At 62.5% G+C, this 27,025-nt stretch overlaps 2 protein-coding genes across 4 annotated transcripts in view; one reads left to right on the top strand and one right to left on the bottom strand.

The window, feature by feature from the left end:
• AAAS (aladin WD repeat nucleoporin) overlaps positions 1-27,025 on the top strand; it is a 66,144-nt gene that overhangs the window by 16,304 nt on the left and 22,815 nt on the right. The gene's annotated exons all lie outside the window — the stretch shown is intronic.
• Positions 4,142-20,326, bottom strand: SP1 (Sp1 transcription factor). 2 transcript variants are annotated; one of them, XM_061347238.1, is made up of 7 exons: positions 20,267-20,326; positions 19,449-19,534; positions 17,409-17,660; positions 16,169-17,315; positions 6,402-6,570; positions 5,467-5,666; positions 4,142-4,547 (listed from the first exon to the last, which is right to left on the bottom strand). In XM_061347238.1, the coding sequence occupies exons 1-7, from the start codon at positions 20,271-20,273 to the stop codon at positions 4,228-4,230; spliced, it is 2,181 nt and encodes a 726-aa protein (XP_061203222.1). In that variant the 5' UTR covers positions 20,274-20,326; the 3' UTR covers positions 4,142-4,227. The 2 variants fall into 2 exon arrangements, with proteins under 2 accessions (XP_061203222.1, XP_061203221.1); XM_061347237.1 differs by having other exon boundaries at positions 16,169-17,660; positions 20,267-20,325.

Here is a 27,025-nt window from a genome sequence, read left to right as displayed (position 1 = left end):
GTCTGCCCCCCCCCATAGCCCCATATAGTTCCCCCCCCATAGCCCCACACTGTGTCTACCGCCCCCATAGCCCCACTCTGTGTCTGCCCCCCTATAGCCCCATATAGTTCCCCCCATAGCCCCACATTGTGTCTACCCCCCCCACAGCCCCACACTGTCTACCCCCCTCATAGCCCCACATTGTCGGCCCCCCCCATAGCTGCACACTGCACCCCCCCATAGCCCCACACTGTGTCTACACCCCCCCATAGCCCCACATTGTGTGCAGCCCCCCACACTGTGCCTGCCCCCCCCATAGCCCCACACTCTGTCTACCCCCTCCCATAGCCCCATAGTGTTCCCCCATAGCCCCACATTCTGTGCCCCATAGCCCCACATTCTGTCTGCCCCCCCCATAGCCCCACACCGTGTCTACCCTTCCCATAGCCCCACATTGTGTGGGCCCCCCATAGCCCCACACTGCTTCCCCCATAGCCCCATACAGTTCCCCCGCCATAGCCCCACACCGTGCCTGCCCCCCAGCCTGTCTCCCCATCACACCTCCAGGCCACGCCAGCGATTCATCTTTATTACAAAACCCCCCCATCGCTGTTCCCCATTTACAAAGGCCCCCCCCGACCCCCCCCCATCTCATTTTCATCCTTTGTACAAAAAAATAGCACTTTGGGACCAAAATCAGCCCCAAATCCCCCCCATTCCCCCCCAAAAAATCGCCTTTTGGGTGTTCTCAGCCATGCCCCCCCCCCCCCAATCACAGACCCAAGAGTCTTGATAAGAGAGTAATGAATTATTGCCAGTGCGGGGGGGGCAGGACCCCCCCATGCCCCCCCCTGCATAGACCCCAGCCCCATGGGGGGGATGGGAATGGGGAGGGAGGGGGGGGGGGCTCGGCCCCTGCTGTCACCCCCTTCTCAAGGCACGTTTGTGGGTGTCCCCCCCCATCACCCTGGGAGGGGGTGGGGGTGTTTGGGGGGGGCCCAGGGGTGAGGATGGGGGTGGTGCAGAATAAAGCCCCCCTCCCCCCCCCCTCCCCAACCCTCCCCATCCACGTTTCCATAGGAAAACAATTCCATCAGGGCCAATGGGGGAGGGGAGGGGGGGGGGGGGCAGATGAGGACACCCCAAAACCTCACTGGGGCACGGGTTTGGCACTTGATTCCTGCTTGGAATAAGGGGGGAAAGGGGTTGAGAAGTGGCTGTTTTGATGGTGAATGCCCCCCAAATCCCTGCTTCCCATTGAAATTCCCGAGGGGGGGTTAGTGCTTCACAGGTTATTAAAATACAAATGCTCCAATTCCTATATAAAAATATACAAATGCAAAAATATCCCTCGAGGGAGAGAGCTGCCGGCTCCGGAGCCTATGGGATGATCCCAGTGGCATTCCGGGCCTCCGGAACTGGGATTCGGCTTTCCCAGCAATGGGGAAGGGGGGGGCCTGGTGGGATAACGCAGCTCCGAAAGGGGATTCCGGCCTATAGGAGGTGGTTGGGATGCTTGAGGTCAAGGGGGTGGTTGGAGGGATGGGGTGATCCTGGGTTATCCCGAAGGAAAGGGGGGGAAATGGGTCTGGGAATGAGAGGGGAGCAAGGAGGGAGCGTTTGGGTGGGTGGAAGAGGGCACTGGGTGGGATTGGGAAGACACCGTTGGATGGGATGGGAGAGACAGCATTGGGTTGGATGGGAGATGCTACTGGGATGGGAGAAGATGGCATTGGGTTGGATGGGAGATGCCACTGGGATGGGAGAAGATGGCATTGGATTGGGAAGACACCACTGGGTAGGATGGGAGATGCCACTGGGATGGGAGAAGACACCATTGGGTAGGATGGGAGATGCCACTGGGATGGGAGAAGACAGCATTGGGTTGGACTGGGAAGACACCATTGGGTTGGATGGGAGATGCCATTGTGTTGGGAGAAGATGGCATTGGATTGGGAAGACACCACTGGGTAGGATGGGAGATGCCACTGGGATGGGAGAAGACAGCCTTGGGTTGGACTGGGAAGACACCATTGGGTTGGATGGGAGATGCCATTGGCTTGGGAAGACACCATTGGGTTGGATGGAAGAAGACATCATTGGGTGGGATAGATGTGGAAAACGCTGCTGGGTTGGATGGAAGATACTGGGAGGGACTGGGAAGACACCATTGGGTTGGATGGAAGATACTGGGATGGATTGGGAAGACACCACTGGGTTGGATGGAAGATACTGGGATGGATTGGGAAGACACCATTGGGTTCGATGGAAGATACTGGGATGGACTGGGAAGACACCGTTGGGTTGAATGAAAGAAGGCATCATTGGGTGGGATGGATGTGGCAAACGCTGCTGGGTTGGATGGAAGATACTGGGAGGAATTGGGAAAACACCACTGGGTTGGATGGAAGATACTGGGAGTGACTGGGAAGACACCATTGGGTTGGATGGAAGATACTGGGATGGACTGGGAAGACACCACTGGGTTGGGTGGAAGATACTGGCATGGATTGGGAAGACACCATTGGGTTGGATGGAAGATACTGGGAGGGATTGGGAATCACCATTGGGTTGGATGGAAGAAGGGATCACTGTGTTGGATAGAGGAAGCCATTGGGTTGGGTAAGGAAGACTGTGGGGTTCAATGGAAGAAGACATCACTGGGTTGGACTGGGAAGACACCATTGGGATGGGTGGAAGAAGGGATCATTGAGCTGGACTGGGAAGATGCTGTTGGTTGGGATACAGGAAGACACCACTGGGATTCATGGAGCAGTCCATGGGTTCCTCACCTCCACACCAGCTTCTCCCATGGGCAAAGGTGGTGGCACCATGACCCAAAGCCATCGAGATGGGGACCCCAGGGGCCACCTCCACCTCTCCACCACCACTGGGAGCTCAAGGCTGCTCCCAACTGGGGCCGGTTTTCCCATTCCAGGACTGGTTTCCCCATTCCAGGACTGGTTTTCCCATTCCAGGACTGGTTTTCCCATCCCAGGTGATTCCTACCCCCGGTTCCCCCCCCTCCAGGTGCTCCTCTCACCCCAGCATCCCTGCTGGGAACAGGGATTCCGATCCCATGGGAAGCGCGGTTGGGATCCCGGCCCCACCGCTGCCGTGTTTCGGGAATGCAATCCCGATGCAGCACCCTGAGATCAAATCCCCATTGGAATTGGGGTGTGGGGGGGATGTGATGTGTGTGTGCAGCCGGATGGGAGCAGGAAGAGGAGGGTGTGGGAGGAAGGCGCCTGGAGCCATCCCGGCCTGGGAGACGCCGGATCCTGGAAAACCAATGGGGTTTCCCCTGAGCTGCCCCGTATCCAACGGGATTGGGGTGGGGGAGCTGCCTCCAGCCCCATCCCCTGTCCCCTGCAGGCCAATCCCGGGTGGAAAAGCGCCGCCTCCATCAGTTTTGGGGCCGATTCCTCTGCAATGCAGCAGTGATGAAGGAAAACGAGACCTTTTCCCTGAGGAGAAGCCCCGGAGCTGGGGCTGGGACCTGGCTGAGCTCTGAGCTCAGAACCCCCCCATGCCCTGTGCGGAGCGGGAGGAAGGCTCTTCCCAAAGGAAGCTGCTTGGAAAACCCATCCGGAAGCCCAAGGGGGATGCACAAAGAAAGGGAACGGAGGGGGAAAAGAACCCAAGCTCCAGAGAACAGAGAAGCCAAGGGTAAGGGGTACAAAAGAACCCATTGGGGTGGGGGGGGTGGTTTTCCCCTTTCCCAAGGGATTTGCTCTAAAAGGGAATCCCGGAGCAGCTCAGCCCCCAGGCTCGGCCTGGCCCGGGATAAGGCATCAAAGAGACCCGGTGTCCCGGTGGCGGCAGCGCCTGGGCTCTCTCCCGCGAGCCCGCTTTACACGTTATATATATATAATAATATAGACTCTGGGGGGGCAAAGGGGGGGGGGCGGCTCCTCAGAAGCTTTTTTTTTTGTCTTTTGTCCTTTTTTTGTGTGTTTTTTTTTCCTTTTTTGTCGTTTTTTGTTTTTTTGCCTTTTGTTTTTCCCCTAAAAAGTTAAGGTGAGAATCGTGTATTTTCCCCAAGGCATGATGGCATCGAAGGCTAAAGCGACGGGAGCGCATCCCGGGAATGCTGGGGTGGGAATCAGGGAGTGAAATTAAGGGGGGGGGACCCCAACAAATGATAAGGTGAAGCTGGATTAAAAAATAAGAGAGAAAGCTCTGGCCTTCGGGCTCGATCCCATGGGAATGCCGCGGGGGCCGGCAGCAGGTCCCGGTTGCGGCGCCTCAGAACCCGTTGCCGCTGATGTTGATGGACTGGAGGTCGGCCACTTGCATGACGTTGATGCCGCTGCTGGCCAGGCGTGCGATGCCCTCGGGGCAGATGGCTTCCATGGCTACCATGTTGGTGGCGATGAGAGCCGAAGGGGGGGCAGCGCCGTTGCCTTCGGCCGCGGCCCCCGTGTCCATGGGGACGGCGGAGACGTTCATGGCCACGGTGCTGCCGGCACCGCCTTTCTTGTTCTGGTGGGTCTTGATGTGCTTGGAGAGGTGGTCGCTGCGCATGAAGCGCTTGGGGCACTCCGGGCAGGCGAACTTCTTCTCTCCTGTGGGGTGGGAGGGAGAGGGATGTGAGCCCCAAGGGATCGGGGGTCCTCCATGGAGGGATGCGGAGGTGATGGAGGGAGGCCACAAAGAGGAGAACATTGGGGCTTGGAGCAGAGGAGCTGCGTGGAGAGCTCAGAGCAGCTTCCAGTGGGTGAAGGGGTACAAGGATGCTGGGGAGGGACCTGCATCAGGGACTGGAGCGATGGGACAAGGGGTGATGGGGTCAGAGTGGAACAGGGGGACTTCAGGTTGGGGGTGCTGGGGCACTGGGATGGGTTCATAGAATAGTTCAGGTTGGAAAGGACCTTAAGCTCATCCAGTTCCAACCCCCTGCCATGGGCAGGGACACCTCGCTCTAAACCAGGGCACCCAAGGCCTCGTCCAACCTGGCCTTGAACACTGCCAGGGATGGAGCATTCACAACCTCCCTGGGCACCCATTCCAGTTCCTCACCACCCTCACAGGAAAGAATTTGCTCCTTATATCCAATCTAAACTTCCCCTGTTTCAGTTTTAACCCATTACCCCTTGTCCTATCACTACAGTCCCTAATGAAGAGTCCATCCCCAGCATCCCTATAGCCCCCTTCAGAAGGCTGCTATGAGGTCTCCACGCAGCTTCTCCTCTCCAGGCTGAACAGCCCCAACTTTCTCAGCCTGGCTCCATATGGTTCAACAGAGCAGGTTTGGATGCCCCATCCCATCAAGGCCAGGTTGGACACAGGGGCTTGGAGCACCCTGCTCCAGTGGATGCTACCCCTACCCATGGCACCTGGATGAGCTTTACACTCCCCCCCTAACCCAACTCACTGTTGAATTCCATCATTCCATTCCCACAAGGATCCAGCTCCCCCCTTGCACCCCAACCCCTGGGAAGAGGACGCAGGGGACACAGCCCCATGATCCCAGTGCATCCCGACCTGTGTGCGTGCGCTTGTGCCGCTGGAGCTCGTCGCTGCGGGTGAAGCGCTTGCCGCACAGCACCCAGCTGCACACGAAGGGTCTCTCCCCCGTGTGCCACCGCAGGTGAGCCCGCAGGTGAGAGGTTTTGCCGTAGACCTTCCCGCAGCCCGGGATGTGGCAGATGTGCTGCTTCTTCTTCCCTGGGTCCCCAGAGCTCCTGAGGGAAACAGGCACAGGGGCAGGGTTAAAACAACGCTGGGACATTGGGAATGGAGGGAGTGGGAATGGGGGCAAACAAGGGGCTTGTTCAGCCTATTCCTGGCCCATGGGTTGGGGTGATCCCAGCATAGGCATAGGATGGGGGGGACTGGATGGAGCAGCCTGAGGAGAGGGGTTTGGGGTCCCCCCCATGAGGCTTGAGCCCAGAACCCCCCCAGTGCGGGGCTGCACCCCCAGAGTGGGAGCAGCAGCTCCAGGTGGGGATCCTGCCCCTCTGCTGCGGGAAGGGGGGACCTGAAAGCAGCTCCAGAGCCTGGAGGGGCTGCAGGGAACCTGGAGAGGGGCTGGGACAAGGGGATGGAGGGGTGGGATGAGGGGTTTGGGCTTCCAACTGGAAGAGGGAAGAGTTCAATGGGATATGGGGCAGTTCTTCCCCATGAGGGTGCTGGGATGCTGGAATGGAGAAGCTGTGGCTGCCCCATCCCTGGCAGCGCTCAAGGGCAGGATGGACACAGGGGCTTGGAGCACCCTGCTCCAGTGGGAGGGCTCCCATCCCATCCCATCCATCCCATCCCATCCCATCCCATCCCATCCCATCCCATCCCATCCCACCCATCCCATCCCATCCCATCCCATCCCATCCCATCCATCCCATCCCATCCCATCCCATCCCATCCCATCCATCCCATCCCATCCCATCCCATCCCATCCCATCCCATCCCACCCCGCTCACCTGCCCTCGCTGTCCTTGCAGTAGGGGCAGGTACAGGCCTCCCGCCGCACTTTGCGGCCCTGCTGGGGCTGGGGGTCCGGGCTGGCCTCCCCCTCCTCCACGGCCGTGCTCTCATCCCCCAGTGCATCCCCACCGGCTCCGTGCAGCCCCAGCTGAGCTCCGTGGTCACCTGAAGGGGGAAAACACCGGGGTCAGTGCGGGCAGAGAGGGGGGATTGGGGTACAGAGGGGGGGGTGCAGGTGTTCCCCACTCATGGAGCCACAGGAACGCCTTCATCCCAGCTTGCTCCAGGGCTCCGTGCCCTGGGAATGCCGCCCCACTGCTTCCCAAGGCCGTGCCTGCCTCCCACAGCCGCCAGCAAGGCCAAGCTGCCCCAGGCCAGCCCGGGAGCCGCATCCCAGGGTCAGAGCATCCCTCCCCTTGGGGCTGTTCCAGCTATTCCAGTGCTGAATCCAGCAGCGCATCCCAGAGACAGAGCAAGGGCTCCACTATGCATGGACCTGGATGAGGCCCCTTTCCCTTTGCAGGCTGGGGAACGCCGCAATCCCACAGGATTCCTGCAGGGCTGATGCAATCCCCCCCCTATATAACAGGGAGACATAAATAAAGCAGGCTGGAGACAGCAGCATCCGTCGGGACGATGCTATCTCCCCGCTCCAGTGCTGGGATTACACACAGGGAGATGGGGATAGAGATGAAAGGGATCCCGGTCCCTCCCTGTGCCAAGGAGCAATTCCCAACGATCAAAGCCATAGGAACAGCAGGGTCACGCCAAGGAGCTCCCAATGCAAACAGACCCCATTCCTATTGGGATGAGGGGCTTGGAAGCCTCAGGGTTTCCATGGCCATTCGGGTGCTCTGCGCTGCTCCCATTGCCTATCCACCCTTCCCAAGTGGATTATTCCATGCTGGAAAGCCAGAGACAAGAGGCTCAGGGAGTGATTCCCAGCTGCAAGCTCCCATCTGCAGCCAACAGGGCATTCCCACCCGGAATCCAACCCCAAAATACACCTTTTCCTACCAACTTCCATTCGCAAGCAGGGAGCCAGGATGGATCCACACTGGGATCAGCACCTGAACCTGGTGGTGGTTGGACATGGGCATCCCAGTGTTGGGAATGAGGCTGGGTCAATGGGAGTATTCCCAAGGAACACTCACCATTGGCTCCAGTGGGGATGAGTTAATGGGAAGGAATGTGCTAGCCTGATACTGGGATAGGAGGAACACCAATGGTGCCAGGTTCACTCCATCCCCTCTTCCCAGCACCTGGAAGCTGGTTCCTAAACAGGGAACACAAACACCACAAAGTGCAGTCTCCAGCACCAGCATTCCCAACCCCTTCCTCCGGAGCCATGGCACCAGAGGGCTGCAGGCCCATGGATACCGGGATGCTGCTGCTGGAGCAGCCTTTGGGATGCTCTATGGGGGCAAAGGGTGGGAGGGAGCATCCGAGCATCCCCAGGGAGGAGCTGGAGCTGCAGCCAGGAGGCAGTTACACAAGGAATGGCATTCCCAGTCCCTCGGTGCTGTTACCAGCAGGTGTCAGTGGTACCCAGGACCGGAGCCAAAACCCACCGGGAATAGATCCATCGCTTCCAGTGATCCCAGTGCATGGGGATCTGGGTGCTCATCCAGCTCTGATCCTGTCGGGGTGCTGGGAACGTTCCCAGCTTGGAGCCTCCTGCTCCGGTGGCCCTGGAGCTGCAGGAGCTTTAACACAAACCAGTGATCCCAGTGGCTCTGCTCCCAAACTGGGAGGCTGGATGGAGACCCCAGCTGGAGCTCGGCCTGGATCCACATGGGAAGGGTGGCACTGGGCAACCCCCAGAGCATCCCAATGAGGAGCAGGAGCCGTTGCTCACCACTGCCATGTGCACAGCACCATGAGCAGGATGGGCCCCTCCAGAGGCAGGGGGAAGCACTCACAACCCGAAGCTGCTGCCAGCAGGAGATGGGATGGATCCATTGGGATCAGCTCAGCGCCACGATGGGGCTCTGGTTCCAGCAGTGACAGGGACACTGCTGCCATGGAGAGGACACTGGAACCTCGGCTGCACCATTCCAGGGGCCAAACCTTTCCCCTCCTGCCCCTTCCAGCTCTTGCAACACGAGTCCAGAGTCTAAACCCAGTGCTGACAGCGAGGGCTCCCTGTGCCAGGTGGGAATGCTGCGGGAAGCAGGACACACAATGGAAGGGGAGAACCCGGCTCCAATGGCTTGGAATGGATCGGGCATTCCTCCCCATATCCTCCTTGGGGCAATGGGGCTCACATCCCATCCGGGGAGACCTGAAGGAAGGCTCCTGTGTGCAGAGGCCTCATCCTGCACCTCTTGGGATGCTCCAGATCCCAGAGGAAGCCTCATTTATGGTCACCTCCATTCAGAGGCTGCTCCATGCTCGGGTCGGGATGCATGGGAAGAGCAGGGAGCCGGGGTCCATCCCTGGGGATGGGGGGAGCCAGGAGGGAAGTGCCCTCAGGAACAGGGGGGTCCTGCCCCTCACCTCCAACGAGGTCCAGGCCCAGCTCCAGCCCCTGCCCCTGCAGACCCCATGGGGGGGTCAGGGACAAGGAACCAAGCAAAGCAATGGGGGCTCTGGGGCCAGCTCTGCAGCAGGGGGGCAGCAGGGAGGGAGAGGAGGGGAAGCCATCACCAGGACCACACCAAAGTGATTCCAGCTTCCAGGCACAAGGAAGAGGATGGAGGAACCAAACCCCAGCAGGGCCCAGGCTGGGCCTGCCCCACACAACACAACAGGGATGCGCCCCAAGAGGCACCCCCACATCCAGGTTCTGTTTCCTCCTCCTCTGATGGGGTTTGATGGAGCCAGGACACAGCAGGGCCGAGCTGCACACAGACCAATGCTGGTTTGGGTCCTGCTCCCCTTGCCTTGGGTCTCATTTGATGTCCTCAGGAGCAGGGTGGCTCTGGCATTGCTTGGTGCTATGGAAAGTGGAGCAGGAACAGGAGCTTGAGGCATTGGGAAGCATGGGGACATCTTTGTGCTGATGGAGGCTGCTGGGATCCCCTCATCCATCTGCAGAGCTCGGCCCCGCTGTGGTGCTGCAAACCCAATGCACCCCTCCTGTGCCCTCCTCATCCCATTGGATTCCTGTGGAGCTGGGATGGAGCCTCCAGCCTGGTCAATGCTGTGGGTCTCAGGTCCCACCAAGGCAAGGAAGGAAGGGGGACAGGGAGGAGGAGAAGGCCCCGGTGATGGGGGAGATGGGAGGAGGGAGATGCTGAGGTCGGGAGGGGGGATGAAGGATCCCTGTGAGCACCAAAGGGGCTGCGGCCTCATCCCAGCCCAAGGCACCCACAGGAGGCAGGGGAAGCCCCGCAGGCACCTCCCAGGCTCTGGTTTCCAACCACATCCCCAGCACAGAGAACCCTGGAATGGGTCAGGGAGAAGGGACCTGAAAGCCCCAATCCAGCCCCAGGGACCCCTTCCACTGTTGCAGGGGGCTCCAAGCCCCTGTGTCCTTGAGCACTGCCAGGGATGGGGCAGCCCCAGCTTCTCTGGGCACCCTGTGCCAGCGCCTCAGCACCCTCACAGGGAAGAGCTTCTGCCTAAGAGCTCAGCTCAGTCTCCCCTCGGGCAGGTTCAAGCCATTCCCCTTGCCCTGTCCCTGCATCCCTTGTGCCAGCCCCTCTCCAGGTTCCCTGCAGCCCCTTTAGGCACTGGAGCTGCTCTCAGCTCCCCCCATAGGGGCTCTGTGCCCCCACTGCTGCCACCCCGAACCCCTCCTGCCCCGGGATGGGGCCCCAGCTCCAGGACACGAGGGTGGGAGCCGCAGCTCTGGACCAGAGCCACCCCCGGCTCCTGCAGGGGCTGATAAAGGAGCAACAGGGGGGGGGCACAGATAAAGGAAGCGGAGGAGGGAAACGCGTCCCTGGGGAGCCATGGGGGCAGCACCCAACCGGTCCCACCAGTACCAACCAGTACCGACCAGTACCGACCAGTACCGGCCCCATGGACCCCCAGCTCCACCTCCTGCCCCAGGCATCAGCATCCACCCCCTGGTGCCAAGCACAACCTGGGGTCTCTTGGGGTTCCTTTGGCAAAGACCCCCCCCAAGGAGAGGGGAGAGCGGAAGGAACGGGGAGCCCAGGGCAGGAAATTGCACAATAACCCCGGTTCCTGATGTGTGATGGGATGGGGATGGGGATAGAGCCTGTCCATAGGGGATAGAGCCTGTCCATAGGGGATAGAGCCTGTCCATGGGGGATAGAGCCTGTCCATGGGGGATAGAGCCTGTCCATAGGGGATAGAGCCTGTCCATAGGGGATAGAGCCTGTCCATAGGGGATAGAGCCTGTCCATAGGGGATAGAGCCTGTCCATGGGGGATAGAGCCTGTCCATAGGGGATAGAGCCTGTCCATGGGGGATAGAGCCTGTCCATAGGGGATAGAGCCTGTCCATGGGGGATAGAGCCTGTCCATAGGGATAGAGCCTGTCCATGGGGGATAGAGCCTGTCCATAGGATAGAGCCTGTCCATGGGGGATAGAGCCTGTCCATGGGGATAGAGCCTGTCCATGGGGGATAGAGCCTGTCCATAGGGGATAGAGCCTGTCCATAGGGGATAGAGCCTGTCCATGGGGGATAGAGCCTGTCCATAGGGGATAGAGCCTGTCCATGGGGGATAGAGCCTGTCCATAGGGGATAGAGCCTGTCCATAGGGGATAGAGCCTGTCCATAGGGGATAGAGCCTGTCCATAGGGGATAGAGCCTGTCCATGGGGGATAGAGCCTGTCCATGGGGGATAGAGCCTGTCCATAGGGGATAGAGCCCGTCCATAGGGGATAGAGCCCGTCCATAGGGGATAGAGCCCGTCCATAGGGGATAGAGCCTGTCCATAGGGGATAGAGCCTGTCCATAGGGGATAGAGCCTGTCCATAGGGGATAGAGCCTGTCCATAGGGGATAGCCTGTCCATGGGGATAGAGCCTGTCCATAGGGGATAGAGCCTGTCCATGGGGGATAGAGCCTGTCCATAGGGGATAGAGCCTGTCCATAGGGGATAGAGCCTGTCCATAGGGGATAGAGCCTGTCCATAGGGGATAGAGCCTGTCCATAGGGATAGAGCCTGTCCATGGGGGATAGAGCCTGTCCATGGGGGATAGAGCCTGTCCATAGGGGATAGAGCCTGTCCATGGGGGATAGAGCCTGTCCATGGGGGATAGAGCCTGTCCATAGGGGATAGAGCCTGTCCATAGGGGATAGAGCCTGTCCATAGGGGATAGAGCCTGTGCATGGGGGATAGAGCCCGTCCATGGGGGATAGAGCCTGTCCATAGGGGATAGAGCCTGTGCATGGGGGATAGAGCCTGTCCATAGGGGATAGAGCCTGTCCATAGGGGATAGAGCCTGTCCATAGGGGATAGAGCCTGTCCATGGGGGATAGAGCCTGTCCATAGGGGATAGAGCCTGTCCATAGGGGATAGAGCCTGTCCATAGGGGATAGAGCCTGTCCATGGGATAGAGCCTGTCCATGGGGGATAGAGCCTGTCCATAGGGGATAGAGCCTGTCCATAGGGGATAGAGCCTGTCCATAGGGGATAGAGCCTGTCCATGGGGGATAGAGCCTGTCCATGGGGATAGAGCCTGTCCATAGGGGATAGAGCCTGTCCATGGGGGATAGAGCCTGTCCATAGGGGATAGAGCCTGTCCATAGGGGATAGAGCCTGTCCATGGGGGATAGAGCCTGTCCATGGGGGATAGAGCCTGTCCATAGGGGATAGAGCCTGTCCATAGGGGATAGAGCCTGTCCATAGGGGATAGAGCCTGTCCATGGGGGATAGAGCCTGTCCATAGGGGATAGAGCCTGTCCATAGGGGATAGAGCCTGTCCATGGGGGATAGAGCCTGTCCATAGGGGATAGAGCCTGTCCATAGGGGATAGAGCCTGTCCATGGGGGATAGAGCCTGTCCATGGGGGACAGAGCCTGTCCATGGGGGATAGAGCCTGTCCATGGGGGATAGAGCCTGTCCATGGGGGATAGAGCCTGTCCATAGGGGATAGAGCCTGTCCATAGGGGATAGAGCCCGTCCATAGGGGATAGAGCCTGTCCATGGGGGACAGGGAACAGAACCTGCCCCTGCCATCAATGCCATGGGGCTGTCTCATCCCTGCCACAAAGCTCCCCATAAACCCAGAGCCGGGACAATGAGGTCTTTGTGTCCTGCCCGGTCCCATCCCTGAGGAACAACAGCCTGGAGCCGGGGCTGTGGATCCCAAGGGATTCCCTCCCCTGTTTGCCCTTCCAGGGGGATGCTCCCGCTGCATCCCCACCGCTCCATTCATCCCATCCCATCCCAGGTGATGCACAGAGCCCTAAAGGAGCTCATTCCACAGAGCCCCCTCCATCCCCACCGCTCCATTCATCCCATCCCATCCCAGGTGATGCACAGAGCCCTAAAGGAGCTCATTGCACAGAGACCCCTCCATCCCCACCGCTCCATTCATCCCATCCCATCCCAGGTCATGCACAGAGCCCTAAAGGAGCTCATTGCACAGAGACCCCTCCATCCCCACCGCTCCATTCATCCCATCCCATCCCAGGTGATGCACAGAGCCCTAAAGGAGCTCATTGCACAGAGACCCCTCCATCCCCACCGCTCCATTCATCCCATCCCATCCCAGGTGATGCACAGAGCCCTAAAGGAGCTCATTGCACAGAGACCCCTCCATCCCCACCGCTCCATTCATCCCATCCCATCCCAGGTGATGCACAGAGCCCTAAAGGAGCTCATTCCACAGAGCCCCCTCCATCCCCACCGCTCCATTCATCCCATCCCATCCCAGGTGATGCACAGAGCCCTAAAGGAGCTCATTGCACAGAGACCCCTCCATCCCCACCGCTCCATTCATCCCATCCCATCCCAGGTGATGCACAGAGCCCTAAAGGAGCTCATTGCACAGAGACCCCTCCATCCCCACCGCTCCATTCATCCCATCCCATCCCATCCCAGGTGATGCACAGAGCCCTAAAGGAGCTCATTCCACAGAGACCCCTCCATTCCCACCAGCTCCATCCCCCTGCAATCCCCATTCTGGGCTGTGGGGTTTGAGCCCCGGATGTACCTGAGCCAGGCAGGGCTCTATTGGGGACCCATGCATGGGGCAGAGCCGCTTCCCTGCCCTATCCATGGACACGGAGCTCCAACCCCTTCCCAAGACAGGGTTGGAAAGGGCAGAGGAGCCCAAGGACGGCGCTTCCCAAATCCCATCCCTTGGGATGCAGCGGAGCCGGCTCCAGGATGGGCTTGTCCATTGGGGTCACTGAGCAGGGACCCCCTTTAACACCCATGAACACACACAGGGGGCCCAGTTTGCACCAGCACCGACATTCCCGAGGTTCCTCTAGGGGGATCTTCCCTGTCCCACCAGAAGCAGGAACAGCACCAGTAGCTCCCAGTCCAGCTCCAGTGATCCCAAGGGATCCCCCGGTCTGGACTGGGGTCAGCAGAGGAGCTTTGCTTCCCAAAGTCCGGGACAAGGGAGCTTCCAGAGCAGCCCAGCACTGGGAGATGGGCAGGGAAGCACTGGGAAGCACTGGGAAGCACTGGGAAGCAGAGTCTCATAAGTCACTTGGCATAGGTGGTACCCACACCTGGACCCCCCCATTGCAGCACAGGATGCTCTGAGCCATGGATGGACCCCCAAGCACCCAGTGTGGGTGCTGTGGAGCTCAGCACCCACCCGAGAGGGACCGGTTTGGGTGACACGGGTGCAACCAGAGCCATTGGCAGGCCTGGAGCGGGAAGAGCTCGGAGCATCCCGGTGCTGTCACCATGGATCGGGAGGAGGAGGCGGCTCCAGACTGGGAGCTGCCCATGGGCTTCCCAGTACATCCCATAGCAAGCACAACCCAGGCAGAGGGGATCTCATCAGACCTCCCCCCAGTGGGGGGGTGCAAACAGGAGCGAGCTCCCACCCGCTCCAGGATTCCAAGGATCGGGATAATCCCATGAGCCAAGCACAGGCCTGGAATAACGCTGCTGGGAAACAAGCATTGAGCAATGGGGAACTGGGAGCAAACCCAGTAAGAGCCGGAGCCAGGACAACAACAGGAAACAGGGAAGGGAAAACACTGGGAAAGCCAATGGAGCCCTTCAACCCTGGCAGGAGCAGGCACAGCATTCCCAATGGGAAGCTGAGCAGCCCTGTGTCCACACCCCCTCCATGGGCTGCTGGGAGACCATGGAATGGATCCATAGGGAACGGAGCACCCCACATCCTCACCCCCCACATCCACGCACCCTCCATGGGCTGCTGGGAGACCATGGAATGGATCCATAGGGAACGGAGCACCCCACATCCTCACCCCCACCCTCCATGGGCTGCTGGGAGACCATGGAATGGATCCATAGGGAACGGAGCACCCCACATCCTCACCCCCCACATCCACGCACCCTCCATGGGCTGCTGGGAGACCATGGAATGGATCCATAGGGAACGGAGCACCCCACATCCTCACCCCCCACATCCACGCACCCTCCATGGGCTGCTGGGAGACCATGGAATGGATCCATAGGGAACGGAGCACCCCACATCCTCACCCCCCACATCCACGCACCCTCCATGGGCTGCTGGGAGACCATGGAATGGATCCATAGGGAACGGAGCACCCCACATCCTCACCCCCCACATCCACACACCCTCCATGGGCTGCTGGGAGACCATGGAATGGATCCATAGGGAACGGAGCACCCCACATCCTCAGGCCCCACATCCCCGCACCCTCCATGGGCTGCTGGGAGACCATGGAATGGATCCATAGGGAACGGAGCACCCCACATCCTCACCCCCTCCATAGGCTGCTGGGAGACCATGGAATGGATCCATAGGGAACGGAGCACCCCACATCCTCAGGCCCCACATCCACGCACCCTCCACGAGCTGCTGGGAGACCATGGAATGGATCCATAGGGAACGGAGCACCCCACATCCTCACCCCCCACATCCACGCACCCTCCATGGGCTGCTGGGAGACCATGGAATGGATCCATAGGGAACGGGCACCCCACATCCTCACCCCCCACATCCACGCACCCTCCATGGGCTGCTGGGAGACCATGGAATGGATCCATAGGGAACGGAGCACCCCACATCCTCACCCCCTCCATGGGCTGCTGGGAGACCATGGAATGGATCCATAGGGAACGGAGCACCCCACATCCTCACCCCCCCACATCCTCACACCCTCCATGGGCTGCTGGGAGACCATGGAATGGATCCATAGGGAACGGAGCACCCCACATCCACGCACCCTCTATGGGCTGCTGGGAGACCATGGAATGGATCCATAGGGAACGGAGCACCCCACATCCACGCACCCTCCATGGGCTGCTGGGAGACCATGGAATGGATCCATAGGGAACGGAGCACCCCACATCCTCACACCCTCTATGGGCTTATGGGAACGCTGGGGATGGATCCCTAGGGCACGGAGCAGGGCGCTCCCAGCTTTAGGCTCAATGCACACTTGAGGACCCCTTTCCTCCTCCCCTGCCAAGCAGTTCCTCAACGCTGTTTTCCATGGGGGATTCCAGTCATTCCTGAGCTTTCCCAGTCACAGACCCCTCCCATAGGCTCCTACAGCTGCGAACCCCAACCCGCGACCCCACAAACCAAACCCACCCCAAAGCGAGCTCAGCACCAGCCCCTTTGCCACCAAGCAGCAGCCTGGCCCCACGCAGGCGACGCGGTCCCTGTGCCCGGTGATGGAGACGGCGCAGCGAGGGGACCCCCAAATCCCCACTCACCGGCAGCGTTGGCAATGGCCAGAGGCAGCCCCTGGAGCTGATGGACCTGGATGCCGGAGGCTCCCAAGGCACTGAGGTTTATAGTCTGGAGGCCGGGCATGGAGGAGAGCTGGGCAGCGTTGACGGTGACGGTGCCGCTGGGGAGGGAGGCGATGGGGGTGAGCGTGGTGCTGGTGCTGCCCGTCTGCCCCAGCGACACTCCCTGCATGGGGGCCAGGGTGATTGTCTGCGCCTGGGGGTTCTGGACCTGCAGGTTCTGGAGCTGGATGGTTTGCCAGCTCACCTGCCCGTTGGGACCCACTGTTGGGGTGCGGATGATGATGGGCCCCGAGTTGGGGACGGCCTGGAGCTGCAGGTTCTGCAGGGTGTCCTGCGAGATGGCTTGAGTGGCAAAGGTCTGCCCGGAGAGCGGCGTGGTTTGGAGGGCTTGGATCGTCTGCCCCCCCTGCACCAACTGCGGTTGGATCAGGATCTGCTGCGATTGCTGCCCCTGTTCACCCTCTTTCTGCTGCCCCGACTGCAAAGGCACCCCAGAAACCTGGCTCTGCAGAGAGTCCGAGCTCTGGACGCTGCTGACCCTCTGGGGCGCCTGCGCTTGGCCGCTGCCGCCCACCGTGGTGCTGGTGGAGAAGCTCACGATGCCCGCGTTCGCGGTGGTGGTGGTGCTGGAATAACTGTTGGCGTTGGTGAAGAAGGCCCCGGAGCCGGCCTGCGACGTGGCCGTGGCGCAGGAGCTGATGGTGGAACCGGAGGTGACCGGTTGGGAGCTGCTCTCCGGGGAACTGGAGCTGCTCAACGTGACGGTCTGCGAGGTGGGCGCCAGGCTGGCGGCCACGCTGTTGACGGGCAGCAGGGTGATGTTCCCATTGAGAGCCACGGGGACGTTGGCCACGTACTGGGCCTGCCCCGAGAGCGCGTTGTTGGCCAGCCCCACGCCCTGGATGGGCACGGCCTGCTGCAGCAGGTTGGGCATGGCGATGAGGTTGCTGGTCCCAGCGCGGCCCGTTAGGATCTGCTGGTTGGTACCGGGGATGAGCTGGAGCTGCCCGGCTGCATCCTGCTGCACGTTCACCTGCGCCGGTGTTGGGGCCGTGGCAAACTGGAGCTGCTGCCCGTCAATGGTCTGGAACTGGGGGATCACTTGGTACTGGATGTTGGGAATGACGCCCGGCAGCCCCGCCAGCACCTGCTGGTTCTGCAGGCCCGAGGCGGCCGTCACCACGTACTGCCCCGCGCTCACCGGGCGGCTCTTGGTGCCGTCGCCGCCGTTGGTGCCGTTGGTACCGGGCTCCTTGGAGGCCGTGGGGGTGCTGGAGCCAGTGGAGATGATCTGCCAGCCATTGGCTGACTGGGCGAGCTGGGCTGCGGCTGCGCTCAGGTCCAGTTCGCTGCTCCCACCCGGTTGGCCCTGGGAGCTGTTGGAGTTCTCATTGGGAGACTCGATGCGGCTGCAGGTGGCGGCCAGAAGGGCCAGTGGGGAGGGCTGGGATTCCTGGGGATGGGAAGCAAAGGAGGGGTTAAAGGGGCCATGATTCCCAATGAAGGAGGGGTTAAAGAGGGAGTGATTCCATGGGAAGGAGGGGTTAAAGAGGCCGCGATTCCATGGGAAGGAGGGGTTAAAGAGGCCGTGATTCCATGGGAAGGAGGGGTTAAAGAGGCCGTGATTCCCAATGAAGGAGGGGTTAAAGAGGCCGCGATTCCATGGGAAGGAGGGGTTAAAGAGGCCGTGATTCCATGGGAAGGGGGGGTTAAAGAGGCCGTGATTCCCAATGAAGGAGGGGTTAAAGAGGCCGTGATTCCATGGGAAGGGGGGGTTAAAGCAGCGATTCCATGGGAAGGGGGGGTTAAAGAGGGAGTGATTCCATGGGAAGGGGGGCTTAAAGAGGCCGTGATTCCATGGGAAGGAGGGGTTAAAGAGGGAGTGATTCCATGGGAAGGAGGGGTTAAAGAGGCCGCGATTCCATGGGAAGGGGGGGTTAAAGAGGGAGTGATTCCATGGGAAGGGGGGGTTAAAGAGGGAGTGATTCCATGGGAAGGGGGGGTTAAAGAGGGAGTGATTCCACGGGAAGGAGGGGTTAAAGAGGCCGCGATTCCATGGGAAGGGGGGGTTAAAGAGGCCGCGATTCCATGGGAAGGAGGGGTTAAAGAGGGAGTGATTCCATGGGAAGGAGGGGTTAAAGAGGGAGTGATTCCATGGGAAGGAGGGGTTAAAGAGGCCGCGATTCCATGGGAAGGAGGGGTTAAAGGGGCCGTGATTCCATGGGAAGGAGGGGTTAAAGAGGCCGCGATTCCATGGGAAGGAGGGGTTAAAGGGGCCGTGATTCCATGGGAAGGAGGGGTTAAAGGGGCCGTGATTCCATGGGAAGGAGGGGTTAAAGAGGCCGCGATTCCATGGGAAGGAGGGGTTAAAGAGGCCGTGATTCCATGGGAAGGAGGGGTTAAAGAGGCCGTGATTCCATGGGAAGGAGGGGTTAAAGAGGCCGCGATTCCATGGGAAGGGGGGGTTAAAGAGGCCGCGATTCCATGGGAAGGAGGGGTTAAAGAGGCCGCGATTCCATGGGAAGGAGAGAGGCCGTGATTCCATGGCAAGGAGGGGTTAAAGAGGCCGCGATTCCATGGGAAGGGGGGGTTAAAGAGGCCGCGATTCCATGGGAAGGAGGGTTAGGAGGGAGTGATTCCATGGGAAGGAGGGGTTAAAGAGGCCGCGATATTCCATGGGAAGGAGGGGTTAAAGAGGCCGCGATTCCATGGGAAGGAGGGGTTAAAGAGGCCGCGATTCCATGGGAAGGAGGGGTTAAAGAGGCCGCGATTCCATGGCAAGGAGGGGTTAAAGAGGCCGCGATTCCATGGGAAGGAGGGGTTAAAGAGGCCGCGATTCCATGGGAAGGAGGGGTTAAAGAGGCCGTGATTCCCAATGAAGGACGGGTTAAAGAGGCCGCGATTCCATGGGAAGGGGGGGTTAAAGAGGCCGCGATTCCATGGGAAGGGAATGGAAGGGGAGGGAATGGAAGCGGAGGGAAGGAGGGGTTAAGGCTGGGCCGGCCAAAAGCAAAGGCAGCAGCAAACAGAGGGAAGCGGGCGCAGGGAGGAGCCTCCCGGCAAGGCCAAACCCCACTTCCGGACCCCCCCCCCCCAAGCACCGGGCCCGCAGGGAAACCCCCCCCCGGGAGGCAGCCAAGGGGCGAACGGGAGCGGGGCCGCCCCGTCCCGGCCAGGGCCTGGACTTTGGCACCGGGGCCAGCGAGGGCCGGGGCCGGGGCCGGGCGCTCCCCGCTCTCACCTGGGCCTCGGCGCTGCCCGTGCTGCTCGCGTCTCCCTCGCCCTTCTCGGCCTTCATCGCCGCCATCTCGTCGGGGCTCTCCTGGTCTGCGCGGGGGGGAAGCGGCACCGCCGGTTACCGGACATGGCCGGGGGACAGGAGGGAAGGAGGAGGTGGAGAACGGGGGGGGATTGGGACCGAGCTCCAGCGGCCCCGGCGCTGGGAAGCGGAGGCGCTGCCAAAGCGGAGCTGGCAGCGGGACAGGGCCCGGCCCTGCTCCGGGCTCCGGCTCCTCCCCTCCCGGGCCTCCCCTTTCCCTTCCTCCTTACCCCGGCCCCTCCGCGGATCCACCCCATGGGCTCCCCCCGCGGATGGGATCCCCTGTGCCGGGATGCCCCGAGCGGGGCCCGCGGCGGAGCCGGCCCCAACCGCGATGGGCCCCGCATGGGGGGGTCCCTGCGCACCAACCCCGGTTCCCTCCGTCCCCAACCGCATCCGCCCCCCGCTGCCCTCGGGGGAAGCGAGGTGGAGCCGGGCCCCCCCCCTGCCATTCCCCCCCCATTCCCCCCCATGGCCGGGGCCCCCCCATTATCGGGGCCTCCCCATCTCTCCCCCTCCTCCGCTCCCGGCCCGGCCCGGCCGCCCCGTCCCTCCCCCGAGGCCTTCCCCCTCCCCCGGGTCCCTCCCCCGGCGCGTTCCCCCCCCCTCTGCCGCCATCCCCTCCCCGGCTCAGCTCGGCGCGGCCCGGCCCGGGGCGGAGCCGCCTCTGGCCCCGCCGATCGCGCCCCTCTCGGCTCTCTCCCCCCCCCCAAGCCCTCAGCCCCCGGGCCCGTCCTCACCGCTCATGGCGCGGGGGGGCCGAGCGGGGCGCGGCGGGGCGGGGGGCGGGCGGGCCCGGCGCTGCGAGGCGGCCTCACCCGCGGCCACCGCCGAGGCGCTGCTGAGGGACGGAGCGGAGCGGGCCCGGCCCCCTCCCTCTGCCCAGCGGGCCAATGGGGAGCGGCCGCGGGCGGCGGAGTGACGGGAGGAGCAGCCAATGGGAGGCGAGGGCGGGACGAGGGAGGAGGAGGGAGGCGGGAGGTGGGGGGGGGGCCGGCGGAGGCGGGGGCCAATGGGAGCCCGCGCGGGCTCGCAGGGAGACCCCGTATGGGAGAGGCGGTGGCGGCGTGGGCTGCGGTGTGATGGGCGGGAGCCTTCGCCAATAGGAGGTGGGGAGGCGGGGCGGAGGAGTGATCGGCAACGGGAAAAGCCAATCGGGAGCGCGGATGGCGCCGAGGGGGAAGGCGGGCTGGCGCCATGACATGCGCGGTGACCAATAGCAGCTAGGGAGGTGGTGGGAGGCTGTCCAATTAGAACGGCGGTCTGTCTCAAACTAGCCAATAGCGGCTGAGGGGAGGCGGGGTGAGCGGCCGGGCTGCGCCCTTGGAGGACGGCGCCGGGAAGGTGGCGGAGGAGGAGGCGCCATCTTGGGCTGGCTCCGCCCCGGCTCCGCCGAGCGGGGTCCGCGGAGCCGGGTCCGGGCCCGGCCGCGGCCACAGCGGCTCCGCTTCCCCTCCGGTCCTTCCCTTCCCGCTTGTCCCCGTCACGATTCCCCCCTGTCGCGACAGCCGCCATGGCGGCCGACACGTTCTCAGTCCCGCAGCGCGCTTCCTGTCGCGACATAGACCCCGTGTCCTCCCGCAGCAGCTTGGTCGCGATAGCGGCTGCCAGCGCTAGGGCCGTGATATGGGGGGAAGGGTTGGGGGCGCGCGGTTTGCGGTGGTTTTGGGGTGTTTTACAGCAAAACCCCCTCTTTTCGGGCCCAAAATGGAGGGTTCCGGGGGGGGGGCGTTATCACGTTTGATATCAACTTTATAGCACAGCGGCGGCGCTTTCATGTCCGGATGCGGACCCCCCCGACCCGGGGGGCACTGGGGGGCATTGACCCCGGCCCCCCCCACCCCCCCCCGCCTTCCCCTCATGGCGCCCCCTGGTGGCCGGGGGGTGTCGGTGCCACCCGGCGCGGGCTCTGCTGCCCCCTGGCGGAGCCGTCCGGCCCTGCCCTGTCCCGATAGGATCCCCATGGGCATTCCCCATTCCCAAGTGTCCCGATAGGATCCCCATGGGCATTCCCAAGTGTCCCGATAGGATCCCCATGGGCATTCCCTGTTCCCAAGTGTCCCGATAGGATCCCCATGGGCATTCCCTGTTCCCAAGTGTCCCGATAGGATCCCCATGGGCATTCCCCATTCCCAACTGTCCCGATAGGATCCCCCCGGGCATTCCCCATTCCCAACTGTCCCGATAGGATCCCCATGGGCATTCCCTGCTCCCAAGTGTCCCGATAGGATCCCCATGGGCATTCCCCGGTCCCAACTGTCCCGATAGGATCCCCATGGGCATTCCCTGCTCCCAGCAGGGTCCCCATCCCTGGCTCCCCCAACCCTCTCCTGTTCCATCCTGTCCCGGTCCCCGTCCCTGTCCCCACTGGGGAGCCCTCGGTTCCGGCTGAGGGGTGCGGACCAGTGTGGAGGCAAAATGGAATGGGGACCGGGGACACTGGGATGGGGAACGGGGATACCGGGATGGGGAACGAGGACACTGGGATGGGGACCAGGGACACTGGGATAGGGAACGGGGATACCGGGATGGGGAACGGGGATACCGGGATGGAGACCGGAGACACTGGGATGGGGACCGGGGACACTGGGATGGGGACCGGGGACACTGGGATGGGGAACGGGGACACCGGGATGGGGACCGGGGACACTGGGATGGGGACCGGGGACACTGGGATGGGGACCGGGGACACTGGGATGGGGAACGGGGACACTGGGATGGGGACTGGGGACACTGGGATGGGGACCAGGGATATCGGGATGGGGACCAGGAACACCGGGATGGGGACCAGGGACACTGGGACCAGTCTGGGAAGGAGCAGGGACACTGGGGTGGGTAATGGGGGGCACTGGGATCAGTGATGAGGAACAGGGACATTGGGATGAGGAATGGGGGTGCTGGGACCGGTCATGGTGGGGGGGGGAAACAGAGGCACTGGGACCAGTCTGGGTGGAACAGGGGAACTGTGACCGGTCTGGAGGTGAACTGGGAGCACTGGGAGCACTGGGGCGGGGGGGGGAGGGGCCGAGGGGTGCCCCCCGCCCCCCCCCCGCAGGTCGCGGCCGCGGCTCAGGGCGACGCCGGGCGAGTCCCGGCAATTTTGGGTTGGGAACCGCAGAAATGCCGCGTGGCGCGAGCCAGGCACGGGGGGGGGGGCCGAGGTAACGGAGAGCATGGGGGGGGGGAGGGACCCGGGGGGGGGTCCCCCGCCACCCCCGCGGCCGCTTTGATGCGGGCTCTGCAGCGCAATGGGAGCCGCATGGGGGGCGCGGGGGGGGGCGGGGCTCAGCCCTGTCCCTCCCCCCCCCGGGCTGTTCCTTACCCCCCCCCCCCCTCCGGGGCTATTCCGGGCCCATTGGATGTGGACGGGAATAACTCGGTCCCCAATGGGATCCCCGAGAAACCCCCCCCGCATCCCCCCCATTCACCTCCTGGTACCCCAAACCCTATGGGTCCCCACACACCCTATAGCTCCCCCAAACCCTATAGGTCCCACACACCCTATAGCTCCCCCAAACCCTGTGGGTCCCCCCAAACCCTATAGGTCCTATAAAACCTTTGGGTCCCCACACACACTATGGGTCCCACACACACTCTGTAGCTCCCCCAAACCCTGTGGGTCCACACACACCCTATAGCTCCCACAAACCCTATAGGTCCCCATATACCCTATAGCTCCCCCAAACCCTATAGGTCCCCATATACTCTATAGCTCCCCCAAACCCTATAGCTCCCCCAAACACTATGGGTCCCCCAAACCCTATAGCTCCCCCAAACCCTATAGGTCCCCACACACCCTATAGTCCCCCAAACCCTATAGCTCACCCAAACTCTATAGCTCACCCAAACCCTATAGCTCCCCCAAACCCTATAGGTGCGCACACACCCTATAGGTCCCCCAAACCCTATAGCTCCCCCAAACACTATGGGTCCCCCAAACCCTATAGCTCCCCCAAACCCTATAGCTCCCCCACACCCTATGGGTCCCCACACACCCTATAGCTCCCCCAAACCCTATAGGTCCGCACACACCCTATGGGTCCCCACACACCCTATAGCTCCCCCAAACCCTATAGGTCCGCACACACCCTATAGGTCCCCCAAACCCTATAGCTTCCCCAAACTCTATAGGTCCCCCAAACCCTATGGGTCCCCCACACCCTATGGGTCCCCCCCGCCCTCACCTCCCGCACCCCACAGTCAGGATCTGGGGGCGCGGGGTGGTTCCAGGCTCCCCCGCGGGCCCCGCGGCTGCCGCTGCTCAGCCCCATAGGAGCCCTCCGAGAGTCCCCAGGGCCGGGCCGCCCCCGGCCGGAGCCCGCGGGCGCTGGCAGCCGCTCCCGGCGCACCCACAGGGCCGGGGCCGCCGCTATTTCGGGGCCTCCGACCGCAAGAGAAACATCCGGGAGAGAGGGGGGGGGACGGGGGGGCAGAGGGAAGGGGGGGGCACGGGGAGGGGGGAGGGGGAATGGGGGGGACAAGGGGGGGAAGGGGAATGGGGGGGGGCAGAGGGAGGAGGGAATGGGGGGGGGCAGAGGGAATGGGGGGGCACAGGGACAAGGGATGGGTGTGGGAGTAGAGGGAATGGGGGAAGGGGAATGGGGGGCAAAGGGACAAGGGGGGGGTGGGAAGTGGGGAGTAGGGGAATGGGGAAGGGAGGTGGGGGCAAGGGGAATGGGGGGGCACGGGGACAAGGGGAGGATGGGGATGGGGGGCAAAGGGAATGGGGGGGACGGGGAAGGGGGGGGGACACGGGGGGAGAATGGGGGGGAGGGAATGGGGGGGAAGTGGGAGGCAGGGGGAATGGGGGGAAGGGGAAATGGGGGGAACGGGGAATGGGGGGGCACGGGGACAAGGGGGAGGATGGGAATGGGGGGGGCGGGAAATGGACAAAAAGGGGGGTGAGAGGGGAATGGGGGCGGGGAGGGACAAGGGGGGGATGGGGAATGGGGGCAGAGGCAATGGGGGACGGGGAAGGCAGGACAGGGGATGGGGGCAGGACGGGGGGGGGGAGCAGGGAATGGGGGGACACAGGGAGAAGGGGGGAGCATGGGGACAATGGGGGACAAGGGGGATGGGGTGGGGGCAGAGGGACAAGGGGGGTCATGGGGACAAGGGTGGGACACAGACAAGAGGGGGCACGGGAGTTGGGGGGCAGAGGGAATGGGGGGCACGGGGAGACAGGGGGTCAAGGGGATGGGGACAAGGACAAGGGGGGGACACAGGGACAAGGGGGTGACATGGGAACAAGGGGGGGCACAGGGAACGGGGGGCACGGGGACAAGGGGGGGACACAGGGACAAAGGGGGGTACAGGGCAATGGGGTTGGACACGAGGACTCTGTCATGGGAGGGGACTGGGGGGACACTTTATGATGGGGGGCTCAGGGGCACTGTGCTATGGGCTGGGTACCACATCCCCAGTGCCACCAGTCCCCATTCCCAGTATCCCCTGTCCCCATGCCCAGTGCTCCCTGTTCCCAGTGCTCCCAGTCCCCATACCCAGTATCCCCAGTCCCCATTCCCAGTGCTCCCCATTCCCAGTGCCCCCATATCCCCCGTCCCCATTCCCAGCGCTCCCAGTCCCCATTCCCAGTGTCCCTCAGTCACCATTCCCAGTGATCCCTATCCCCAGTGCTTCCAGTCCCCGTTCCCAGCGCCCTCAGTCCCCATTCCCAGTGCTCCCCATCCCCAGCGCTCCCAGTCCCCCCAACCCCAGTGCTCCCAGTTCCCATCCCAGTGCCCCAGTCCCCATCCCCGTCCCCAGTCCCCATCCCCAGTGCTCCCAGTGCCCTCCCCAGTGCTCCCAGTCCCCATCCCAGTGCTCGAGTTCCCATCCCAGTGCTCCCCATTCCCAGTGCTCCCAGTCCCCCCATCCCCAGTGCTCCCAGTCCCCATCCCCAGTGCTCCCAGTCCCCATCCGAGTGCCCCCAGTCCCCATCCCCAGTGCTCCCCATCCCCAGTGCCCCTCTCCCCATCCCAGTGCTCCCAGTCCCCAGCCCAGTGCTCCCCATTCCCAGTCCCCATCCCCAGTGCTCCCGTTCCCCATCCCCAGTGCTCCCAGTCCCCATCCCCAGTGCTCCCCATCCCCAGTGCTCCCAGTCCCCATCCCCAGTGCTCCCAGTCCCCATCCCCAGTGCCCCCCCGCACACATGGAAGCCATTCCCGCTGCTGTGGCTCCCTTTGAAGGCCGCGGTGCCCCCGGCCCAGCCCCGGCTCTGGCTCAACCGCAGCGGGGGGGCCCCGGCAGAGCCCGTCCTGCTGAGACCCCCCAGGCTCGGGACAGGGCCCGAGACCCCCCCAAGGGGTCTGAGAGATGGGGGGGAGGGGGGGGAGGGAGGGATGGAGGGAGGGGGACAGGAGGGAGAGAGGGATAAGGGATGGATGGGAGGAGGGGGGGAGGGAGGGATGGGGAGATAATGAAGGAAAGAGAAGGGATGGATGGGAGGAAGGGAGGCAGGGATGGATGGATGGATGGAGGGATGCTATCAAATGGATGGATGAAATGGATGGATGGGAGGATGGAGAGGATGGAGGGATGAGAGAATGGATGGATGATGGATGGATAGAGGGATGGATGGATGGATGGATGGATGGATGGATGGATGATGGATGGATGGATGAGGGATGGATGGATGGATGGATGGATGGATGGATGGGAGGAAGGGAGGGACAGAGGATGGAAGGATGGATGGATGGATGGATGGATGGGAGGATGGATGGGAGGAAGGGAGGGACAGAGGATGGAAGGATGTATGTATGGATGGATGGATGGATTGATGGGAGGAAGGGAGGGATGGAGGATGGAGGAAGGGGAAAAAGGAAGGAGAGATGAAGGAATGGAGGGAAGAAGGGAGGAATGGAGGGAGAAAGGGATGAAGGGAGAGATGGAAGCAGGGCGGTGAGTGGACACCCCCAGAGGGACACAAAACCGGAGCCATGGGGAAGGACCCCCCCATGTCCCCCCTCAGTGCCCCCCCCAAACCCCCCTTTCCCCATCCTCCCCAGACCCCCGGGTAACTGTGGGGGCCCCGGTGCTGCCATCATCACCCCCCCCCCCGAACCCCAATTCCCCCCCGGAGATGACCACGACCCCCCCCCGGCAGGGAGCAGCGGGGATGGAGCTGTCCCAGTTCGCTCCCAGTTTGCGGGCACTGGATCCCAGTGAGGGTGCAGATGGGGGGGGGGGAACCGGGGTGGGGGGGGCGGCGGTGGTTGCGGCCACGGCGCCGGCGGCTCCGGAGCGGAAAACCCTGAGTCAGGGCTGGGAAAGGGCCCCGCTGGCTCCGGAACGGGCTTGGATGGGAAAGGGGAAAACAGAGCGGGAAGGGGGGGAAACGGAGGGAGAAAAGGGGGGAGGGGGGAGGAAAGGGGGGAATCCCCCCCCCGAGAGCAGGGAAACTGAGGCACGGGCACCCCCAGCCCCGCGGCCCTGTCTCTGGTCCTGCCCCCAGCTCCATCGCTGGTCCCCTCTGTCCCCATCCCTGCTCTATCCCACCC

Source organism: Neopsephotus bourkii, unplaced genomic scaffold (assembly GCF_033783945.1).
Source record: "Neopsephotus bourkii isolate Nb327-2 ecotype Australia unplaced genomic scaffold, CSIRO-AGI_Nbou_v1 NB_309, whole genome shotgun sequence".
Classification (NCBI taxonomy): domain Eukaryota; kingdom Metazoa; phylum Chordata; class Aves; order Psittaciformes; family Psittacidae; genus Neopsephotus; species Neopsephotus bourkii.
The sequence above is the reverse complement of the archived record's forward strand: the minus strand, read 5'-3'. Positions and strand labels throughout refer to the sequence as shown.

Coding starts and splice junctions, on each gene's coding strand:
- SP1 (XM_061347237.1), bottom strand. Junction 17,661..19,448: donor CGGGCAGCGCCGAGGCCCAG/GTGAGAGCGGGG, acceptor TCCCATCCCCAG/GAATCCCAGCCCTCCCCACT. Junction 5,667..6,401: donor TGCAAGGACAGCGAGGGCAG/GTGAGCGGGGTG, acceptor TGTTTCCCTCAG/GAGCTCTGGGGACCCAGGGA.